Source organism: Rhynchophorus ferrugineus, unplaced genomic scaffold, assembly GCF_030347505.1.
Source record: "Rhynchophorus ferrugineus isolate W39M unplaced genomic scaffold, kcgeb_rfMv2 rfM3, whole genome shotgun sequence".
NCBI lineage: Eukaryota > Metazoa > Arthropoda > Insecta > Coleoptera > Curculionidae > Rhynchophorus > Rhynchophorus ferrugineus.
Genome location: NW_027472582.1, coordinates 6,770,813 through 6,793,395, shown reverse-complemented (window position 1 = coordinate 6,793,395; position 22,583 = coordinate 6,770,813). Strand labels below are relative to the sequence as shown.

The following is a 22,583-nucleotide window of genomic DNA, read 5'->3' as shown; positions in this document are numbered from 1 at the left end:
CTCTGTATACTCTGGAATATGACAGTTGGAATTGTGGCCACTAAAAAGAGGCTATTCAAAATTTTTAACTTGTTTTATTTTACATAAATATATTTAAAATATTATAATAAATAGCAAATCACAACAAATATACATTATGTTCGGAATAAAAGTAAAGAAATGTTCGAACTGCGTTGTTAATACTACAATTGAAAAACTATTAACATTAATATAAAAATTATGTTGTTTTTAAATAAAGCAAAATGACATGTTTAATATTTACATTTTAAAATAATTAAATGCAACACTATTTATTTAAAACGTCGCAAAGAAATGACTGTAAGCAATAATTTGCGCTGCCTTCACTTATCTAACAACCGTACTGCTTTGTGTAAGACGATAGTCTCTTTGAGTAACACTTAAGTGTCAATTAAGGTAGCTTTTAGTGTGCCCTGACAAGTTTTCTGTCGTAGAAAAAATGTATGTTGTCTGTAAATAAGATTGGTTTTGCAAAACAAAGATATTAGTTGATTTCTATAGGTATAATATTTACAGAAATGTTAAAAGTAAGTAGTATAATTAATAAACGGAAGATACTTTATTCTATATAATATTTATTTGAAATGTAATAATTAAAAAAAACAATTCACAACAAATATACACTATTATATTCGTAATAAAAATAAACAAATCTGTTTTGGATAGGCTATGCTACAATGGAAAAGCTATTATTAAATTAAAACCTAGTAATTAAATTATGTTGTATAAATAAATTGGCCATAGAATAATTGTCATCTTGTTTTTATATTAAATTAAATAAAATAAAGCAAACTGATATGCCTAACTTTTACATTAGAAAATAATTAAATGTTACACTATACATTTAATTTATTTATACTATTTATATAACAGTTTACTTCTCTTTCAGGGTACAAAATAAACAAGCACAAAAGTTATAGTTTTTTTAACTATTTTTACCGGAATAGTATTCTAGCAAAGTAAAACCCATATAAGAGGTCATAGTGCAGTCCCGAAGTTAAGGTGAGACATTCGCATTTACATATAATTTAAACCCTTTACTTTTAGGAATATTTCACTGGTTTTGAGTCACTGAAAGATACCAATTTGTGGAAAGCACTATGAGCATCTGATTAACCCTAACTATAGTATATATATATAATTTTAGTTATGTTCCTCATAATTTTAGCTAAAAAACAACTTGTATCATTGTATGTACACAAATTTCCCCCTTGGTTATTATTTACATAAGAAACCAATGGCTAAATATAAGATAAACTAGCGGTAAAGCATTAATTCCTAATCACATATACCAATCATACCGATGATTTTCAGACGAAAAATTACTCATAAAGGAAACGGAGTATTTGTGGAAACTGTTTAAAATTCAATATATTCTGTAAGTATATATATAATTTTCTCTCAATATCACACAAACTTTTGGCTTAATGGAAAATCAAAATGGAAGCCAATATACAGTAGATGTTGTTGCGTTTACTGGCATTATACAGATTCGCGTAGTGAAGTCTTCTGTTCCTTCCCGTTTTGTTACAATAAATCATTTTACACCGCTCGCACTTGATCGGACATCACCCAGTCACTCACACAGCACTACACCTCCATATGCTCCTGCTAACAACATTTGCTCTTCTTTCCCGATTTCTTCTTTTCCCTTAAATTAACTACGTCGTTTTGAGCATTGTGTAATTCTTTCATTTCTAGTTTTGATCTAGAAAGTTGCCTTATGTATTGGAGTATTCACAAGTTGTACAGTACTTACTTTAAAACAAGTTTGGTTATCGCCATAAACATCTCTTCCACGTTGATGTTGTCTTTGGCCGACGTCTCGAACAGCCTGATGTTCATCGTATCCGCGAATCTCTGAGCATCCTCTGTTAAGACCACTTTACGATCGGGAGTATCGTTCTTATTTCCAACTGCAAAATCAGCAAAATGAATAAAACAAAGCTATTGTAGGACATGCGATTTTTATTTACCCAATACTCTGTTAACGACGTCACAGTTCTGATCGATTTCATGCAACCATCTTTTTACATTGGCAAATGTCTCACCATTTGTGACATCATAAACTATAACTACCCCATGTGTACCCCTGTAATATCTATACAACAAAGAATTGATAATGGACCACTAGTCACAATCTATACAAATATACTTACGTGCTTGTAATTGTTCTAAACCTCTCCTGTCCAGCAGTATCCCATATTTGCAGCTTCACCTTTTGTCCATCGATGTTCACAGTTTTTATTTTAAAATCCACCCCAATTGTTGTTATGTAGCTCCCCGTAAAGGTGTTATCCGAAAATCGTAAAAGTAAGGAACTCTTTCCAACACCTACAAAGAAGGAATTGCTTGAACTCATCATCAATAAAACAAAATTACCTAGTTAAAGCACTTGTAGAATCTCTACAGTAAGCTAATGTCTTGATAAGGATTTAAAGACGCTATAAAATCCACGTTAAAACAATCACGAAATTACTTCAGCCTACACACAAACAAACTACATAAGGGAAATGGCCAAATCACGTCCTTCCCGAAGTCCAATTAAACTCGGGCTCGGATTCCCTGCCGAACGCCGTCGCTTTAATTGAGACAGGCGAGGAAAAAATGTTCTTGCCGCGTGTGAAATAGAGTTTCGCTCAATTTAAAACTCAAACCCCACCCCAAAGTCTTATTCACTTACCACTATCTCCTATAATCAACAATTTGAACAAATGATCATAATCTCGGGCCATTTTAGAACCTAGTCCCTTGCACGGATCGCGCTAATATTTACTGAAACATTAAAGGACGAGTTGGATGTATCTATTTGTTGAAAACAGAATTTCTCCTGGTTTCATCAAATAAAAATTGAGATCTTAAGTTTTGACAACTGAAACTGACATGACGTCTTCTTCTCGCATCCGTACAATTTATCCGATCAATGCCGTTCCCAGAAAAAGGAAGAGCAAGAAAGTAATTATATCGTGGCGAAAACAGCCGAATTTTGTTTAAAATGTAGACTTGATTTAATTTAAAAATACATAAGGGAACTTAATTTGATAATGTAATTAATACGATGAGGCAGAGAATAACACCAAAACATTTTATTAAGAAAAATTGGTTATTAGTTGGTATATTATGTTGTATTTTCTTAGCCGGAATTTATCCAAAATTAGGATCCAAAGAGGGTATTTCGAACAATGCAGGTTGTGATGTCTTCCCGGGCGTAATATTAGCTTTTTTAGGTCCATTGAAGACAGAGTATTCTGTTAAGTATGGAGCTGTGTCTTTAATGTTCTTGATAAGTGGGTTTTCCCTAAAAACAGATAGCATATTTCATACATTTCAGCAGTATAAGTTGCATTTGTTTATCCAGATATTCACATTTATTTTAATACCGATTTATACGCAGGGATTCGTTAGATTTATTACCATATTTGGGATCAATTCATGGGTGCTTAAGGGGTAATGTAATGAAGCAATTCTGGAATTGGATTGAGATTGGTTTGGATTTATTTGTAGGCTGGTGACAGTTGCTTGTATGCCACCCCCGGTATCAAGTGCTGTTATTTTAACTAGGGCAGCTCAAGGTAATGAAATTGCTGCAATATTTAATTCAGTATTTGGGAGTTTTCTGGGTATCATTTTCACACCAATTTTGTTATTATTCAATGTAAGTTGATACTATGTTTTGATAGATGTTCTAAATATATATTTTTAGTTAGGATCTACCACAATAGTACCTCTTTTTGGTACTGTGATTCAACTCACAACAACTGTGTTGTTACCATTGGTTCTTGGGCAATTAATTAAAGTATTCACAAAGTTTCGAGCACACAATATACCACTAAACACCATAAGTCAATGTGCTTTATTATTTGTGATATATACGACGTTTTGTGATTCATTCTCTGTACCAGAGACGGGCCTGTCGGCTTTAGATGTAATTTTTACAATCCTTTCAGGTAAATTCTTCAAATTATTAAAAAAGTTGCTCTTGATTCCATTTTTCAGTATTGATACTCCAGATAACATTAATAATAATTAGCTTTAAAACATCTACCTTGCTAAAGAAGGTCTTTGGCCCTGCTGATGTTATAGCTATATTATTTTGTTCCACTCATAAATCCCTAACTTTGGGTAAGAACAGTTTTAAAATAGCAACAACATAAACAATAGATCTTTGTAGGAATACCAATATTGAAGATAATGTTCCATGGATATTCTCACTTAAGCCAAATTAGCTTACCGCTGTTGATATACCACCCAACACAAATAATTCTAGGAGGGCTGATGGTATCCCAGCTAAAAGATTGGCTACACTCACAAAAAACTAAGAGATTACCGATTTGAGTTTATTTATAGTTAATTAAAATATCAAAATATACTTCAATAAAATCTCACTCAATAAAGAACTTGGAAACTTTATAGTTTTATAGGTATATTGGGCCAGTTGATGTAGGTTCCCTCTTCTTTCAATCGTTCAAAATTTAGATCGATAGCAGTTTCCATCCCCATAATTTTTGGAGCCATGTCCCCATATATTCCCTTCATTTCATTTAATCGATTTTTTCCTTTTGGTTCTTTAGGCAGTACTTTCTCTGTTTTGGTGATCTCATCTGGTTTTCCTTTGTTTTTCAGTCTCTGTGTATGACTTTTTGAATTATTCTTGTCATGTGTGTCTGTATCTTTATTATTGTTTTCTTGCTCTGTATATTCTAACGAACTATTTTGATAATATTCCACTTGCTGTGCATACACATTTCTCAAGTGTTGATGTAACATTTTGTTTTCCATCTCAAGACTGATAGCTCTGGATTTCCAGTATGCAATTTGTTCCTACAATCATCAAAATGTTAATTTAAGTAAAAAGTAAAACCAATCTATACAGACCTGCTTTTCCCATTCTGATATTTCCTCCGGCAATCGATCTAATTCATTCAACGGCATCACATCCATATCTGTTACACTAATATCCTCAATGCCTTTCCACAACTCTTCAGTACTTCTGTGATAACGACGCCTTTTCAACGATTTTATATAAGATTTCTTACTCCTCTTCCTCCTATTTCTGCGTTTCAAAGTTTTCGACTTTTTGTACTTTTTAACAATAGTTTTCTTGGATACTTTGGTTTCTACATGCACTTCAGTTACCTTTTCATTTGAATTATTTGCTTCTTCCATGATTTGTTTATTTCTTCTTCCATAAGTAATGTTCGGCAAAATCGATAGAAACCAATCAATCGCTTCGATAAATCGACTTAACATTGTCGCAATAGGAAATGTGAAATATTACTCAAATATTTAAATATGAATTATTAAAAATGTACTTAAATTCACTTAGTATTAATTTGCAGAACGAGGCACTTCCTTTATCTTACCGATTCTTAGGATACCATACTTTTAAACAGTACGCCATAATTTTGTTTACCATTGTGGCAGCACTGTCTACTAGGGATGTAGAGAATATATCGATAGAAAATTATATCAATTAATTATAGAAATTTTTTCTTTCAAGCGAATATCGATAGTTATAAATGAGAGTATCAACTTTTATTTACGAAATATTATATCGATATTATTTGCATAGTGGTTTCAAAGGAGAGTGTCGAACTTTTGTTTTGGGCTGCTCCCCTCGGATAATAAGTGAACTTGCTTGGTTTGATATGATTTACATTTTACATTTTAAATTCTACATTTCTGAAATAAACACAAATAGGATAATAAAACTAACTTTTATTAGTTATACCTATTATTTATGAATACATTATTCCATTATCATAAACTAACTAAACTATATATATTATACCACAATTTTTACAGAGCACATTTTAATTAAATCCAAAAGGCTAATTAAAAATATATGTTGCATATATGCATGTTAAGTTAATACATAATAAATGTTTATTGTTATGGTCATCCATCATTTTTCACGAATAAAAAATATTAAAAATTACACACTCATCTAATTTTCATTAGTTTTAGTTTCAAAATTTTTGGGTATTTATTTATATAACAGTTTTGATAATTGAAAATAGTGTTGGTGTTGTTTTCAGTAACTATAAAAATATCTTTATTTTACAAAAGAATATATCGATATTTCAAAGAAAATTCCATGTTCCTTTAATATTGAATACTAATATTAAAGGTTTATTAAAAATTGTATTTAATTTATTCTGAAAAAAATATCGATTTGATGTTTTTTATGTGCATCCCTAATTGAAGTTTTTGTTTATAACCAAGCTTTTGTTAACCTTTTCTTGTTTTGGAAAGGGATTATTTGGTGTTCTCTATTTTAATTGCTAAAATGAGCAAATATCATACAGCAAGTAAGTATATACTAAACTATATTTTCTCAACTGAATAAATCTTATTTTAGATCCATTTAATCAACCATTACCGCAAAATATAATTAGAAGCGAATCTCTCCATCCTGATAAATGTAAAGAGTAAGTGTATTTTAAGTAATTTATTAGGTAACATATCTTTTTTTCTTAATTTTAGATATTTACAAAACATTTTAAAGGAAACACTGCCTGCCAGTGACACAAAGAACATACAAGATAATTTGAAATGGAATTTTATATTTGATCATCACAAATTAAAAAGAGATATTAAACAAAGATCCAAGAAAACCTTCTTGACTCGGCTACAAAGAAAAGAATTAAATTTGTTGAAATTACCTAAGGTATAGTTTTTTGGTTAATTATTACCATTAATTGAAGTAAGCATGCTGATTTAAGGACGGTTGGAGCTACAAAGCACTAGAACCCATTAGGATCATGTGGATCAATTATATGAAAAGAAATTTGGATTTAGTTTCCAAAGCACCAAATTGTATTGATCAAGAATGGAATAGTTTCAGGTATGACTCATTAAATGTGATTGTAGACCTTTGTGTGACTGTACTTGTTTTAATAGTGTGATTGTGGCCAAATCAGAGATGGTGGGAGCTGAAATTAAAGTGGTGCGGTCGAAAGTTCCTAGCTTGATAGGAATGACGGGAACAGTTGTGTTGGAGACCAAAATGACCTTCCAAATTGTAAACCCCGAGTCTAAATTGAAAAGTAAGTACTGCAGTAGCTAAGTAAATATATGCAGCCATTTTAATATTTTTTCAGCTATTTTGAAAGAAACGTCGGTGTTTGAATTTTTGGTTGACAAAATCAAATTTACATTTTTCGGAAAACATCTCATGAGCAGACCAGCTGATCGTAGCGTTAGGAAAATTAAAAACATTATGAAACCTGATTTGTAATATTTGTATCTTATCTAGTCCCTAAAATAAATACATTAACAGTTTTTTACTTACACCAAGTCAAAATATTATTTCTGATTCCATTTTACAAGAGTTAGTAAATTATTTTAGATCTATTATACACAGATTAATGCTAAACTATTGATATATACATGAGTAATGTCGATTTAGCAAAGTAAAACTGCTTTATTTAATATTGTATTGAGTTTCCATGTTGCGCTTGTTCCTCGGCTTGCTTCAATGCTTCCCGTTCGGCAGCAATTCTGGCGTGTTCATCGGCGATTTTTTGGAACAAACTGAGATGTTTATCTCTGGCGTATTGAACGGATTGCGAATCTACTGGTACAATTACCACCTAAAGCACATTAAAAGTTAAATTATATTTCTAATTATATATACACGTTCAAGTTAAGCAAAAACTTAAGTAGGAATTAAAAAAAGCAGTTTCGTCCATCGATCGATGGACGAACCTGTCAGATGTTCAAAGTTATTAAATTTATTATATGTTCCAATTAAAAAACCTTATTGAAAAATAAGTTTCTGTCGCCTTCCGTTGGTGATGCTGTTTTCATATTTTTGGGACAAGTGATTGATTAGTTCTAACTACTCTTACCCATTGTAATAATTTATTGTTACTATTATTTATAACCCCAATTTCGTCAATCGCCATGTGAATCTATATCTTTAATAGTTTCTTAGATTTGCCTGTAATTGTTATTTATTCTCAGAGAGTTATAATAATCGATGAATTGTGGGTTCTTGATAAAGTACTTAACACCATCTTAAAAACTACACAGTGCAATATGCAATAGGAAATTTCCAAAAGCGATAACGAAATAGTACTTATGATCAAATTAAAATCGTGGGAAGGTTATTAATAACTCCGTTAATACTATTTTTTGTTCTGCTGTTAGTATCTCTTATATATAATATTTTTCGTGATGATGTCATTGAAATTTTAAACTTTCAAATAAAATAAAGTCACCAGACATAGTCTCAACGAGTTGACGGGAATATAAAAAAAGCAATATTGTATAACAATTCGGTACAAAAGAAATCGACGATTCATCTTTAAAAATTGATGGTCTCTCAACTATTACCGGTTTTGATGCTAGTTTTAACTGTAATCGCGAAATTAACATGAAAAATACGTTTATTTTTAGAGGTGACATGAGATCCTCATAGATATTGATGAGCCGGAAAAAACAAGTGAATCCTTAAATATCAAGCCAACTTAACAAAAAAGAATGAACGACGCAAAAAAAACGCTTTTTTATATAACAGAATCACGACTATACAATAAATGCCTCGCACATAGAATTATTATGTTAATGAAGCATATTTATCAATAAAGATATTACCTGTGGAGCATGTTGGTGAGCGTCAGCGATTCTGGAATATTGAGCCAGGTGTTTTTCTTTAGCGGCGGCTACAATAGGGGTGTCCTGAGGCACGGCGGGGGCCTCGTGATTCAGAACAGGGTGGAAACCATACTGGTCAGCGACGTAGTCAACTTTGCGTATTTTGTAACTTGGATCCACGTAAGAATATGATCCTAAATAATCACATTTTATTAATAACGAATGTTTGTTTGAGAACAGACTCGTTAGCTAGTATTGTTTCAACGTAATTGAAATTAATGATGGCTATTGATGGGGAAGGTCTTCTTGACATTTACAATATTAGAGCAATCTCTCCAAAATGTCACTGTCATATTTAAAGCGATCAAATAGGAAGACTCGAGTGAATGAGACGAACGAAGGTCGTCATGTCACTATTGATCATCTTTTTTTCTTATATCAATGGACGACCTTTGAAAGCTAGAAGATCGCGGCTTTTCAGATAACCGATTGGATATATATTTAATTGCATTTTTTAATTACATGAAAAAAAAACAATAGTGCCTTGTTCTGACGATATATTTCCTTACTACAATTTTTATATAATTATATTCAAATATATAAAAAAGTAAAGATTGAAATTGAATCAAAAGAGGAACAGTGGCGGCTCCTGACAATAATTTCGTGGTGTTCTGCAATTTTTGCAAAAAAATTGACATTTTTTATAAATTAAGTCCACCCCGCGTTCTTTCTGTTCACAAATTTGGTAATCACTTTGTAATTAAAATTGTCTATTTCGGTGATAAACTGGTTTTCAATAGATAGCATGGAAAGAGCTGTTAAAGTGTCTAGTATGAGACTAGCCTCCTAGATTGTTCGCTATTAAACATTTTAGAGGTGGTAGTGCACAATTTAATGTCCTGCAATTATTTCTTGAATAAATAACTGACAGTTCAGTTCCTAATCATCCACCTCTAAAGCAGAAATTCGGTGATCAAATTTGCTCTTCCCTAGATGGTTGCGTTTATTTTCTGGTGGCTCATGACTTATTATATTTGATGCTTCACTAATGATGTTATCAATATTATTTTGAATTTCGTTCAAAATTATCGATGGCGTTTCTTATTCCATTAGGTTCGATTTTCCTTTGCTGCAGTTGGTTAAAAAGGATATCTACGTAGAGAATCACGTGATGGAAAAAAATTAACCAAAAATTGAAGACTGTGTTGCAGGAGATAAAAAAAAGCCTGGAATGTCTTGCAGATTGCCAAAAAATACTGCACTTATCTGTGAAAGTAGCTTGTGCGACCTGTTTGTTGGGTGGATTTTGAATTCAAGGATCTATAACACCTAAAAGTGTCTTACTAAGTGTTTCTCCATCACATTTTTCAGAAATTAAGTAGTTCCAAAAACAATGCCAAACTTCAAGCATACACCGAAACCTATATATACATATATATATATATATATATATATATATATATATATATATATATATATTTCACCGTATTCGTTCTATATGTCCTCTCATCTTCTCTCACCATGTCCCAAAACTCTCCACAAAATTTAATGCAATTTATAATTTTTGATAAAACGTACCTTTTCTTTATCACATTTTCATTATGCCTCTGTACATTTATCCAATACGCACAGCCTAATTAAGCCATTATATTGCTGCACTAGTAATGCAAATTCCATACAATTATCAAGATGGATTTTAGAGTTTTCATGCCTTTTTATTTTAAAACTTAATTGTTTTAGATCGATCGGCCACCAAAAAGTAAGCAGAGAAAACGGTACAACGCATTTTTTTTCATATTATTATATCTATTAAATTTAGGGGTGTAATTTTTCCCTCTACTTGCACCAAATTTCTCAATAATAATATCTGGTAATGGTCTGCCTTTTCCTTTAAATTCCAACTTTTCTTCATAGTCACAGTTATTGTCATTATTAACTGGCTGAAAGTTGCGTAAAATTCGGATACAGATAAATACAGATACAGCGAAATATCCACTTAAATATCGGCCTTGTTTTACATGGGGCAAGTGGAGCGCCGAGCGGGTGTTTGAAGGAGTTCGCTGGGCACGATTTAATATTTTAGTGAGATTGCATAATTATTCGGGAGCTTCTTTAGTTGTTTTTTTTTTGAAGCTCTGCAGCACCGCAGAGTTTATGCACCAGCCTTCACTATCTCTATCCGAACTGAATCAAAATACTAAAGAGGAACAAAAATATTGGGCGTCGTATCAATATATCGCCACCAAAATTTTTCAGTGTAGTTGTAAAAGAGATTTAGAATTTCGAAAACATTAATTCATTTAATTTTATTGAGAATATATCTTTTGAAAGAACTATTCCAAAGTAAATGGCTTCGTGTTGAATGCTTTCTCGACGAACTAAGCCAAAAATCGCATCAATTATTTGTTGATTAGTCTGATTTATGGCCACGTCCATTTTTCGGCAAATATATTTATTTACTTTACTTATTCTGCTAATATATCTGTACATTCAAAAAATGCGTTATATGAACGCAGAAGAAATTGATTGATTCGACTTTAGATTAATGATGAATGAGTATTACGAACTAAATTGACGTGAACAGATACATGACCGCATTATTTCATTTATATAATGTTGTTTCCATAGTTAACTAGATTTCTCAAATCTCAATAAATGTAGCTTGACTTGTAAATGAGTCTAGTAAATAAATTGCTCGTAAACCTACCTTGAACTACTCCGGATCCATCTGAGACCTCCGAGTGAGTACGATCGATGTGCCCCGGAAACCTACCCGCAGCATAACCGAAAGCATATGGCAGAGGTGGCGGTGGCAGAGTACTAACATCCCCTATGCTCGCGTCAGCGATGACAGCGGACACCACACAGCCTACTAGAACAAACTGTAACACAAATTATTATCAGAATCACGGTAACCGTCATCTTTATCAGCCCGCCGCATCACTTACAATTTTATACATATTCGACGCACACGTAATCCCCAAGACTGTTACTCGAACCTACGTGTGTGGTGTTTTAAAGAAAAAAATATATTGCCAATAACCACCCGTGAAAAAGTGAAAGTTCTCACAAAATCGACAATCGAAAAGCTGAGGCGACGCGATGTATTTGCTGGTATTACCACGAAGGACTCGTTTTTATATACTTATTCGAAATCGGTGAGCGTCTCCACGTCTGTTTATTTGGGTTTTGTTCTGCAGTTGTACGCATACAGGGTGTTCGAAAAACTGCGAGTTAATAAATTTCGTCTTACATTTTACTATAAAAATAAATAATTCGTATATCTTTAATATATATGTATTTAGCCTGTTACTACTACTACTACTACAAGTCATAAATAGTAATTAAATGATAAACTTAATAGTAGTTTTGGTTATTTTATGTGAAATCGGGATAATAGCGCCAAATGAGAGATGTAAATGAATGAGAAAATTAATTAAAACTTAAACAAACATAATTGTCAATCATGGATCCATTTGGTTTAATATCAGGAATTAAAAACAAATAAATCACACCGCAATTGGGTTATTTATTCTAAAATAAGTAATAGTATTTTGAAATATAAACATTTCTAATGTCACTTATTTTCTTGTACATACGATGGTGGGCTAAAAAGTAATTCACAAAAGCTTTTAGGAAAAAAAGAAACGACCTATCACATATAGCTTTATGTAGAATTAATTTTATTTTGACATTTGCTGTTATATTTCTCTGTGGTTATAGTTATGTTATGTTTCACGTACAAATAAAAAATACAGTTTAGATGCACGTTTTGTTATCTTTTAATCAATTATAATGTTTATTTTCATTAATAAACTGTTTTTAGGATTTTAAAAATTAGTTTATGTAACATTAGAAATGTCTTTGGCGTCGAAACAAAAAATATTCAAACCTAAAAAAATATTTTAATATTTAATGTTATCACAAAAAAAGAACAAATATTTCCTTGTAGTACTTAAGAATTTTTTATGGTACTAATAATCAATAATTACCTCTATAAATTATGGATGAGTCATATTTTTAAATACATTCAAGCACAATTGTCTACTAATCCACCTATCATTGATTTAATTTAAACAAACCATTCAAGAACCGTCCATTCGATGAAGATCAGATCGTTGCATCATTTCTTAAATATGCGACATTTTTGAAGGCAGATGTTCAGCTATTTTCGCTTTTAAATGTCAAAGGTGAACTACATATTCTTTTTGTCTTCATCTTCTTTGTATGTTCTCAACTCTGCATATATTTAAACAATAGATTATTGGCATATACGAAATATTTCATAAAAAGAACGAAACGTCAAAAACAAACGACCGCGGACAAAGTTTTTTCGACAGGAGGGAGGCATGAACGCGGGAAATAACACGCGCTGTAAATCGGAATATGAATGGAAACTGGAACCTTGATATACAGGGTCGCTGCTAACTCGATCGGAGATGAAGAAATTCGAAATGAATTGCGTACATTTTCAGGGTTCTTTTGTATGACGATTTTAGAACGTTCATGAATAATATAGATGACTAAATTATTTATATATATATACCTTTAATTAAATCCGTGTTAAAAAAGTGATTGAAATCTGTTTATAAAGACAATTATATGGCTTTAAAATTTTTCAAAAGACTTATGCATTATACACTTAGTATTTTTTGACATATATTATTACATATACTATTATTGTTTTAACTAATTTTGTAATTATAAAGTTTATTACATCCAGTAATAACATAATTAATAGTACATTATGGATTATAACCTTTAAATGAATATTCACAAAAATTAAGTATTGACAAAAACATTAATTTTTTTTTAATCCAATTTGATTTCCTCTGCTCAATATCCATGAAAAACCAGTAAAAAGGCCAATGATTATAACTAATTTGTTCTCAAATACTAGAATGTTAAATTATAAAATGTTTATGAAAGAACTACTCCTCTAATGATTAATATACTAAGATTGATTTCAAGGTAATTAAAACAACATTAAAATAAAATTCAAACACACAATTTATTTATAGTAATTATAACAATATTCTCTTAAATATTATTACTAATGGGAATATTATTGAAATCTTTAAACAGAAACTTCAGACCTTATTTTTAAAACTTATATTTCTTCTTGGTGCTCTATGTAACATTAATTAATATCCATCTCATTTAGAAAACTAGTATCCATATTTTCTGGAATTACCTTAGCTACTTTCCTGGGTTCTTTAACTAGACTTTTAGGGCACTGCATCTCAGTCCAACTGATGGGAACCATAGGATAACCATGTTCACTGTGAGCTATGACCACTCCTAATTCATTTTCGGCCGTCGACAGTTGGTACATATGAGCTTCGGTTATGGGTAACTGAAAAAAAGGTAAAAAGGTTAGTGTTCCAAATTGGCGGGAAATAGCTTACATACCACTCTGGCTAGAATTATATCCCCTGGTCTAAAACTTTTATATATTTCAACTTTATCTTTTTCCGTAGCTCTCACGTTTTCCCTTCGTACGACAGCTTTAAATGGATTACGCAGCACTGTGTTGCCGATACACTTTATAAAACACTTAGCATATTGTTGTGTTATAATGTAAACCTATAAACTATATAATAATAAATATTGAATTAACTTGCTGATAATCCTTTACCTGTGCCGTCACTATATCGCCTTGAGTCGGTATAATCGTTTGTTGACCGCTACTGTGAACTTCTATAACTTTCACGCCGTCTTTATCGACTACGTCCACGATCCCAGCTAATGTAGAATAAATATAGCCCTGTCGCTCATAGGTGCCCTGTCCAGAAGTGTATGTTTTATTGCAGATAGATAATCTTTCTCCGGGAAGGCAGATTAAATGATCTACTTTCATGTTTTAATCTAATTACAAACTAAAAATTTGCTTTTTTCCATGACATGTGAATATGCCAAGTAAAAAAGTTTATGTTAGGTTAAGACCACAATAGGGATGCAGAAAAATATCGATATATTCTGGAAAAAATATCGATTTTTCTCGATCTCGTCAGAATAAATTAAAATGTCATTTTTAATGAACCTTTAAAATAATTACTTAATTTTAAACGCTTGGTCAATTTTGGTACTTAATTTTATAGACTTATCAAAAGTATTACTTCTGTTTAAGAAATAATATATATATATATATATATATATATTAGACTAATATTTCACTACTATTATTTACTTAATAATTTTTATCTTAATATCGATATTTTACATATAAATATATCGAATTTATATGTAAAATATCGATATTTTTTACAAACTATCGAAAACGACAAAAAGGTTAAAATTAATGGTGTTTTGAGTTGCATGATCGAAATATAGCGATTATAATAAAATATATTATCTACCCATCATATTCATAAATACTTCTTAACGACGTATTATTATTTTAAAATGTGCTATGTAGGGCCCAGATAATTCTTGATAATCGAATATATAACTCATGATTTCAACAAAACTAAATATTTTGGAAAGGTATATTTGACAATTCTGGATTCGTTTGGAAGCTTGAATAATAGAGTTTTCAATTATTGATAGCTAACTTAAGTATAATATTTTAAACTGTTTTACATTTATATAACATGAGTAATAAAATACGTACATAAAATAATAACTATAGTGTCTACAATAAATAATATATATATATATGCATCCAGTATTACAAATTAAAACGTTGTACCAAAGCAATCACAGTGAAATTATAAACATATGCATTTAAATTATAATCTAATTAAAATTAATTGTATGTATAAAATTGTTTGTATGTATTTATACAAATGATTCAAATAAATCAACTAGCTTCTTAATATTTTTAATTTTTGCTGCTTGTGCTTCAACGCCTTTCATATTTTGTGTAACTTCTTCTGTTTTAGCCATCATGGTGTACATACTTTTAATATTGCCATCCATAGCATCAGACATTTTCGACACAGCATTCTTATAAACATCTACATTATCTGCAGTAATCGATGAAATGGAATGCAGTATTCCACTGAGATTCTCGATCAAACTATCCACTGAGGTAGCCATTCTCTGAGCTTCGCATTCCAGATCGTTTATGAAAGCCATGTCGATCTGGCCCCCTTGCGGGTCAAGCAATTGTCTGTACAAGGTATTTGGAGTGTCATTTTTTTTCGATATTGGACTGGACAATTTAATTTTGGTTTCGAGATCTTCCGCGACGAAATGAGTCATGTTACCTTCTACACGCACTGTACCATCTAAGTTGAGTGGTCGTAAAGACTTACCCTCGTTCTTTTCGCACATCAACGTAGCTGGACGTTGAGCAAATTGATCCGATACCTCCACGGTATCCAGATTTAAAATGGGAGAAGACAAATCTTCATTTTCCGGACTCAAGCTCGATTTGAAAGATATTTCACTGTACGATTGGGTCATGTGTTGTGATATCTCGTCTTCGTCCAATTCCAGTACTTCTTCGCTCTTATCATTTTGCGATAACGGTGGTTGTTCCACCGTTGGTGTAACACATTCAGGTGATATTTTGATCGATCTGGCTGGTATTGGTGGTAGGAATGTTGGAGCAGGTATATTTGGTGGAGGTGGCGAAGAATCGCGATCCATGAATACACGTTTTTTTGTGGATGATTATTTTACTAAAAATTTGTTTTTGTTGGAGGACCTCTAACCTCTCTTCATCGAACAAATTGAATTACACTAGAGATGTCTAAAGGGAGTGAAATATCGATACGATCTAAAAAGAATATTCTAATAATTTAGAGAATAGAAAATTGTTTCTTTAACTTAATCTAGCTCAATCAATTCACATTACTGCTTGAATACAAATCAATGAATATTCCTAGTAAATTGAATAATAATTATTTTAAATAAAAGTAAAGTAGTTTCATTTTTTATTTATTGATTAAATCAACATTTACATAACAAGAACAAAAGATAAACTTTTTTAGTGATGTGATTTGGTGAAAGCTGACTTTTATATTTATTACTATGAGATTTATAACTTGGAGTTTTAAATCGAAATATATTCAAATCTGTATACTATATTTTTCAACATCCAAAAACTCATACATCAAAGCGTCACTGGTCAATGTATTTTGACAGTTTGTGATTGACAGTCTATTTTACACGACCTTGTTAGGTTTTTGTTTATTAACAGAAAGATGTCATCTATTTAAAAAATGTGTTAGAAGTGTTTTAAAATGTTTACCATTTTCGTTAATTTTTTGTTGCTAGTTTTAGTTTGTAGGTTTGTGGAGGGTCAGTTTTAGGCGCATTTATAAAATTATCTAATCTTATGTTTGGTACGTCTATTACAGGTATCGTACAATTAGAAATTAGTAAGAAAAATGAAGATCTGATGTATCCGGTTGTGTCGGTCATTGACGAAAAAGTCGGCAATTCATTTTCTTTGGTTTGTCAGCTTGTGGTTACAGGAAATGATACTAGTATTGACGATCAGTTATCATGGGTACACCAAGAAAAAAAACCTCACAAGAAGCATAGGTGTGTTAAATATAATATTTCTTAGTGCTACCAGTCAATGCAAAATTGCAGGTTCAATGAGATAAAGGGAATAAACAAGTCTGAGAAGAAATTTGATCCTCTTCAGGCAGAAGATGGTGGAAAATACATATGTTTCAGTTATAAATTCAACATATGTAAAGAAATTCAAATTTCAGTTCGGGATGATGTAAAGAGAAGAGAAAATAAAAAACCGTTATGGGAAACAATTTACTGCAGTGAGCATATGTTTCAAGTAAGTCAATACCACTCAAGTAGAATTTAAAGTTGGTTAATTAGAGTGTTTTCTGCAGTGCATGTCTACAGGGGTTTGCATAAGACAACATTATGTATGTGATGGTATTGAAGACTGTAAAGATGGATCAGATGAAAGTGTAGACAAATGTACAAGTAATCCATGCAAAGGTTATACATATACTATACATAGAAAATGCAGCTCTAAAATGGTTTTATTACAGATAAAATACCTTGTGATGATGGTAGGTGTATACCAACCACTTGGTGTTGCGATCAACATCATGATGCTAATTGTAGTGTCACTGTTAGACCTAATTGTTGCCAAGGCTTATCTGATTGTAAGTATCTTCAATATGATTGAAGCAGCGAAGAAAGTGTTGGTTCTTTCAGCTTATGAAGAAATGGAATTGGGATTTCCCAATGTAACACAGACACAGCACACAGCAAGATATCTCTTCATTCTTGTGTGTAAGTATTATTGTTTTTATTATGTAGTAGTATTTAAAAAGCACTGTTGTATATGGGTGAAATTCATTCAATGGGCCAATTCAGGAAGCCAATTTAGTAAGATAGGCACTCAGGATCAAAATACCAAATAATAAAAGTGGTCATTACACATGATTACAGTAATTTTGGATTTTTATGCAGATAATTCCTTAAATATAATATTTAGTATAGGTGACAAATATATGTAAACAGTTTTAAATTTAGACCTTCCGGACATTTTTAAATTACAAACCTCATTAAGAAATCAAATTATGAATGTTTATAGCATTTAAATGGGTTATTGATGATATATAAGATTGAAGGGGATAGTGTATAATAACAATTCAATGAAGCCATACTAGTCACTTTGAAAGGTAACAGTTCATAACATAGAGTAACAGTGATTCAGTGAGTTTCGAGCTAATAATAGAGTAATAGTTCACTGTTATCATACTTTATTCTTTCAAATTAATATAACAATGATAAAATATTAAAAATAAAAATTGAATCAGCTTCAGAAAGTAAATAATGAACCCACTAAAAAGTAAAAAATAATCAAACTTAGATTTTTAACACAAAAAAAAAACGTTTTAAAATAAAATGTGTAATAATTGTTCAAATAACTAAATAAAAATAAACAAAAACCTTATGTAACCTATTTACTACAAGTATTTTATATTCTACTATATAAGCACAATATAGCCTAATACCTACCTAAACCTATTTATATATTTACAATATTATCTTAACTACTGCCAACTGATCAGTCGATACGAGCAACAAATTAGTTTTGTTCGTGACCTATGTGTTTGCAATGTATAATTAAGTATTAGGCCAAGTAAAGGTGCAGCCGCTATGAGGAAAAATGACAATAAAGAAACAATGATTGAAAATAAGGAAGGGGGTCGGTTATTTAGCCTAAAAACTCGTTGCCCCCGCCGGGAACCGAACTCGTGACGTCCGTGAGCGTAACGCTCTAACCACTACACCATAGGTGCAGTTGCATGCAACATTTCTACAGCTTCTCATATTATATGGTCAGTGCTTAAAAAGCAAATTGAACGACTTCGGTAAAAAAATCTGATTTGATAAATTGATAAATGAGGTCATATGTTAGCTTCCACATTTCAAAAGGTTTATATGTGTCAAATTTCCATATTTCCTTCTCAATTTTAACACCATGGGCTGTGGCTCTATATGATTAATAAATTAAAATAATCTAAAAGAAGTATATTGACATAGGCTGCAACTATATTCAGGTTTTATTGAGCCATTATCAAATGCAGGTGTTTCACTTGCAACTGTTCGTTCGTTTCAACGTTCGCTTGCAACTGTATATTTTCCGCAAGTAATTCATTTGAAAATCAGTATTTTCTTGTGTTTCAAAGCCTCAATTTTATCTAAATCATAAACAATTAGTTATACAGCCGGGTAGAACTTCAGGAACTAAACGTTGCTCATATACGTAACTCACCAAAATGGATTTTCTTGACGTGGATATACAATTTAAAGCGATTGGAATAAGACTTCCCGCAGTATAAGCAACGAAATACATTAATTTAGTTTAAAGACACGTCTTACCGCTTTAGGAACAAAAGGACATAAAGATTTCGAACTACGGTGTTAAAAACGAAAATTGTTAGATTACAAGAGGTTAGCTCAATAGAAGTTCAATAGCTGAACATTTTACTAATCGCAAATTCACTGTTTTTTGGATATATTATAGTAGGGATATAGGCTGCTCCGGTCCTACTTTTCCAGGAAAAATTCACTTGATACTCATTGACAAATATCGATACATTTTCCAAAAAAACAAAACAAAAAAAAATGTCTATACCGGGGAAAAATAACAAGAGCCTAGTTTTGGATAATCCACATCCACAGAGGGATTTGAATTTACAATGCTGCCGGTTGAAAATTATATGTATATTTGAAGAATATAATATACATAGAATAAATTATCTTGAATTCACAAGTTAACCTAATATTTACGTTGAGACCCGCCTGTTTTATTGTCAAATCATTCTGATATCATCGTATTTCTTCTAGTTTCTTCTGTTACTACAGTACTTGTGTACATTTTTCTTGATAAAATGATGTTTAATCACTGCATTCTCCCTAATGCATTTGTCATATCTGCAAAACAGTTATTATTCATTCTCTTCGTATATTTTAAACAAACGCTTATATGTGTTCCCATTATCTCATTCCTTTTTGAAGTTATTGATTAGAGACGTAATCTGTTTGTGACTATTTGGCCTCTGCATTTTCAACCAGAGTAATCAAAAATGTTAAGCAGTGATTTGAAATGTATCAAAACAAACAAAGCGCCAAAACAACGTTTACCAGTTTATAATCTCTTACCACTAATGTTTTGAAGAATTTTGCAGACATTTGACAACGGAATGACTTTTGCAGGCTGATTCGGTTACTTGTTTGAACCTATCAGACAGCATTGTATCTTGCTTTAACTGGAATAAAACGACAAAGAAAATATTGTCTGGTATTATAACAAATTTACAAACTGCAATAGGCAATACATTATATGTCATGATGACATAAGTTCACGGCTACTTTGGATAGACCTTAAAAACATTGACCTTCGTGTATGCTCTCACGTGTTTTCTTGTTGTAGGTGTCGTCAGCATTTTGTTCTCCATAATACTGCTTCTGCTGATCATATCCAAAGTGTTGATATTCGCCAAAAAGTCCGCCGCGCCCCAGCAGCGTCACGGCCTGTGCGACAACTTCGATCTTCGCAATGGCTCCAACATCAACGTCATACCGTGCGACATATACGCGTATCGCAACTCGCGGACCGCCCGGAACAACATAGTGCGGAACATCATCATCGACACGTCGGACGTCAACGATCCCCTCCTCTTCAATCCCTCCCGTTTCAACGTCATCAACGCCAGCAACAGCTACGATCAACCGCCCTCCTATGGCGAGGTGCTCAGGAACAACAGGTTGCTGGTTGAGCCTCCTCCACCCTACCGGAGCCAGGAGGGCCTGAACGGCGCCAGCGCGGAAGAGGAACCTCGAACAGAGGCCGCGAACTAAAAATTAGCGATTGACGTCTAAAGTGAAAAAAGGCAGATCTGTTTATATCGGTCATGTTTCCCTAATAGGTATATACATATAGATATAGCTTATATTAAGTTGGAGATTGTTGAATTTGTTAGACATTACCATCTGGTAATGATTCGTTGAGTGCATAAAGAAAGTTTTATTCGAGTTATTGCAAGTTTGCCTTTTTTCCTATTTAAATTAATAATTAAAAAAGAACGTGCCTTAAACTTTCACATTGGGGCAACTTCATAATATAATAATGTAATATAAAAGCTGTATGGAGTTGGTAAAAACAAACATTCTATTGTTGCCTTGTATTTGGGGATATGGTAAGGGGCAAAGGGAAAACATCATTATGGCAGCTAGTGTTGTTTTTTTTGTTTAGTGTTTTAACCAATGGAGGATTCGAACTGACTCCTGATGGTTAGAAAAGTGTTGTAAATAATGAAACTATTATATTTTTTCATATATATCGATTTAAAAATTTGAAATAGGTTCTGTTATATTATCCAATATGTGGTAACCTTCAACAATACAAAATAATCACATATTTATACAATAATAACCAACACTAGGTAACAGATCATGTTATTGCCACTTCAACGCTGTTCCGGTAGTTTCTTAAAAATGTTTGAATATCCATCACAGATTTATATTGAACATTCATTATTTACCGAGAAGTGTAAACACGTGAAATTAATAACATAGCACATTAATTTAAAATTCCAAATTCCAATGAAAGAATATATAAAAATAAAGTTTTTATTTAAATTTTAACGTTTTAAGTTATTTAACAAAGTTATAACCGTTAATTTTCTTAAATAAATACTTATATTTCATTAATCACTTATACTACCTCTATGTGCATTTTTACAATCACTGCAATATATTTGTTTCAATTGCAAGTATAAGGGTAACAATTTTTGTAGAATCCCAACACCATTAAGCAACATTCTACCCAACAAAACGTAGGTTGCTTCAATGTGGATGTCCTTTAACAATTATTGTACATTTATTATTATAATAATTCTATTATAGTTAAACACTAAATATTTCCTTGTTCTGAACGAACGAAACGAATCACGAACAATGTTATAAATATATACAGATGTTCTATATATTTTTTACGAACTATTTACCGATTATTTTAAGACAAAGACATTTCCTGGCGGAAGTGGCCGCAAGGGTAGCTCACGATGTACATATCTACGATTAAGATTGTATTTTAATCCCGTTACAGTTACGTTTTTCGCGCACAGTTGCGTGATGCTCGTTTGTTTGTTCCTAGAAAAAATCGCGATTTTCTTCGAATCGTCGATGCGAGGTTGATCGTAGGGCACTCGTTGACTTTTCGACAGACTGTGTGTTAGGTTTTAAATATATTATATTTACAAATGCTAAGTATATATTTTATTATAAAACAGTTTGTATTATAAAATTGGATTAAAATTTTTTCCATTGAATGGTTTTTGTTTTTATCGTTCCTGGTTAAAGATTGGATTATAACTTTGTGTCAAGAATTGCGATAATTCTTAAGATCGATTCAGGATTGATGTATAAAAGCTCGTTTTGCTCAATTTTATAGAAAATTCGTGGTTTTTATAAATTATTGATCTTGTGAAAACGAACGAAATAAAGAATATTCCTTAGTTTTG

General features: G+C 31.7%; 8 protein-coding genes across 10 annotated transcripts; 3 read left to right on the top strand and 5 right to left on the bottom strand.

Moving 5' to 3' along the window:
* Nucleotides 1–573: 573 nt before the first annotated feature.
* Rab35 (RAS oncogene family member Rab35) lies at nucleotides 574–2,903 on the bottom strand. The gene is made up of 5 exons (XM_076400242.1): nucleotides 2,702–2,903; nucleotides 2,178–2,352; nucleotides 1,995–2,119; nucleotides 1,778–1,934; nucleotides 574–1,726 (listed from the first exon to the last, which is right to left on the bottom strand). Exons 1-5 carry the CDS (start codon nucleotides 2,751–2,753, stop codon nucleotides 1,630–1,632), a joined length of 606 nt encoding a protein of 201 aa, XP_076256357.1. The 5' UTR covers nucleotides 2,754–2,903; the 3' UTR covers nucleotides 574–1,629.
* Nucleotides 2,904–2,956: 53 nt separating this feature from the next.
* On the top strand, nucleotides 2,957–4,426 carry LOC143193831 (sodium/bile acid cotransporter 7-B). Of its 2 annotated transcripts, XM_076400238.1 has the most exons (6): nucleotides 2,959–3,188; nucleotides 3,246–3,465; nucleotides 3,523–3,673; nucleotides 3,722–3,965; nucleotides 4,015–4,140; nucleotides 4,190–4,426. In XM_076400238.1, exons 1-6 carry the CDS (start codon nucleotides 3,077–3,079, stop codon nucleotides 4,351–4,353), a joined length of 1,017 nt encoding a protein of 338 aa, XP_076256353.1. In that variant the 5' UTR covers nucleotides 2,959–3,076; the 3' UTR covers nucleotides 4,354–4,426. The 2 variants fall into 2 exon arrangements, with proteins under 2 accessions (XP_076256352.1, XP_076256353.1); XM_076400237.1 differs by having other exon boundaries at nucleotides 2,957–3,465.
* Nucleotides 3,085–5,352, bottom strand: LOC143193832 (uncharacterized). The gene is made up of 3 exons (XM_076400239.1): nucleotides 4,894–5,352; nucleotides 4,405–4,839; nucleotides 3,085–3,316 (listed from the first exon to the last, which is right to left on the bottom strand). The coding sequence occupies exons 1-2, from the start codon at nucleotides 5,266–5,268 to the stop codon at nucleotides 4,426–4,428; spliced, it is 789 nt and encodes a 262-aa protein (XP_076256354.1). The 5' UTR covers nucleotides 5,269–5,352; the 3' UTR covers nucleotides 3,085–3,316; nucleotides 4,405–4,425.
* Nucleotides 5,353–6,171: 819 nt separating this feature from the next.
* Nucleotides 6,172–7,313, top strand: Pop4 (ribonuclease P/MRP subunit POP4). Its single transcript, XM_076400241.1, has 6 exons — nucleotides 6,172–6,329; nucleotides 6,380–6,449; nucleotides 6,505–6,688; nucleotides 6,744–6,865; nucleotides 6,922–7,067; nucleotides 7,122–7,313. Exons 1-6 carry the CDS (start codon nucleotides 6,308–6,310, stop codon nucleotides 7,256–7,258), a joined length of 681 nt encoding a protein of 226 aa, XP_076256356.1. The 5' UTR covers nucleotides 6,172–6,307; the 3' UTR covers nucleotides 7,259–7,313.
* On the bottom strand, nucleotides 7,239–11,760 carry LOC143193836 (uncharacterized). Its single transcript, XM_076400243.1, has 4 exons — nucleotides 11,568–11,760; nucleotides 11,327–11,501; nucleotides 8,620–8,813; nucleotides 7,239–7,613 (listed from the first exon to the last, which is right to left on the bottom strand). Exons 1-4 carry the CDS (start codon nucleotides 11,577–11,579, stop codon nucleotides 7,449–7,451), a joined length of 546 nt encoding a protein of 181 aa, XP_076256358.1. The 5' UTR covers nucleotides 11,580–11,760; the 3' UTR covers nucleotides 7,239–7,448.
* Nucleotides 11,761–13,611: 1,851 nt separating this feature from the next.
* On the bottom strand, nucleotides 13,612–14,554 carry Csl4 (exosome component 1 Csl4). The gene is made up of 3 exons (XM_076400236.1): nucleotides 14,258–14,554; nucleotides 14,032–14,205; nucleotides 13,612–13,975 (listed from the first exon to the last, which is right to left on the bottom strand). Exons 1-3 carry the CDS (start codon nucleotides 14,477–14,479, stop codon nucleotides 13,760–13,762), a joined length of 612 nt encoding a protein of 203 aa, XP_076256351.1. The 5' UTR covers nucleotides 14,480–14,554; the 3' UTR covers nucleotides 13,612–13,759.
* Nucleotides 14,555–15,001: 447 nt separating this feature from the next.
* On the top strand, nucleotides 15,002–22,391 carry LOC143193828 (uncharacterized). Of its 2 annotated transcripts, none has more exons than XM_076400234.1 (7): nucleotides 15,002–15,105; nucleotides 16,929–17,115; nucleotides 17,167–17,368; nucleotides 17,427–17,538; nucleotides 17,592–17,708; nucleotides 17,761–17,838; nucleotides 20,492–22,391. In XM_076400234.1, exons 2-7 carry the CDS (start codon nucleotides 16,970–16,972, stop codon nucleotides 20,917–20,919), a joined length of 1,083 nt encoding a protein of 360 aa, XP_076256349.1. In that variant the 5' UTR covers nucleotides 15,002–15,105; nucleotides 16,929–16,969; the 3' UTR covers nucleotides 20,920–22,391. The 2 variants fall into 2 exon arrangements, with proteins under 2 accessions (XP_076256349.1, XP_076256348.1); XM_076400233.1 differs by lacking the exon at nucleotides 15,002–15,105 and adding an exon at nucleotides 16,684–16,869.
* BORCS6 (BLOC-1 related complex subunit 6) lies at nucleotides 15,263–16,314 on the bottom strand. Its single transcript, XM_076400235.1, has one exon. It carries the CDS (start codon nucleotides 16,213–16,215, stop codon nucleotides 15,400–15,402), a length of 816 nt encoding a protein of 271 aa, XP_076256350.1. The 5' UTR covers nucleotides 16,216–16,314; the 3' UTR covers nucleotides 15,263–15,399.
* Nucleotides 22,392–22,583: the final 192 nt, after the last annotated feature.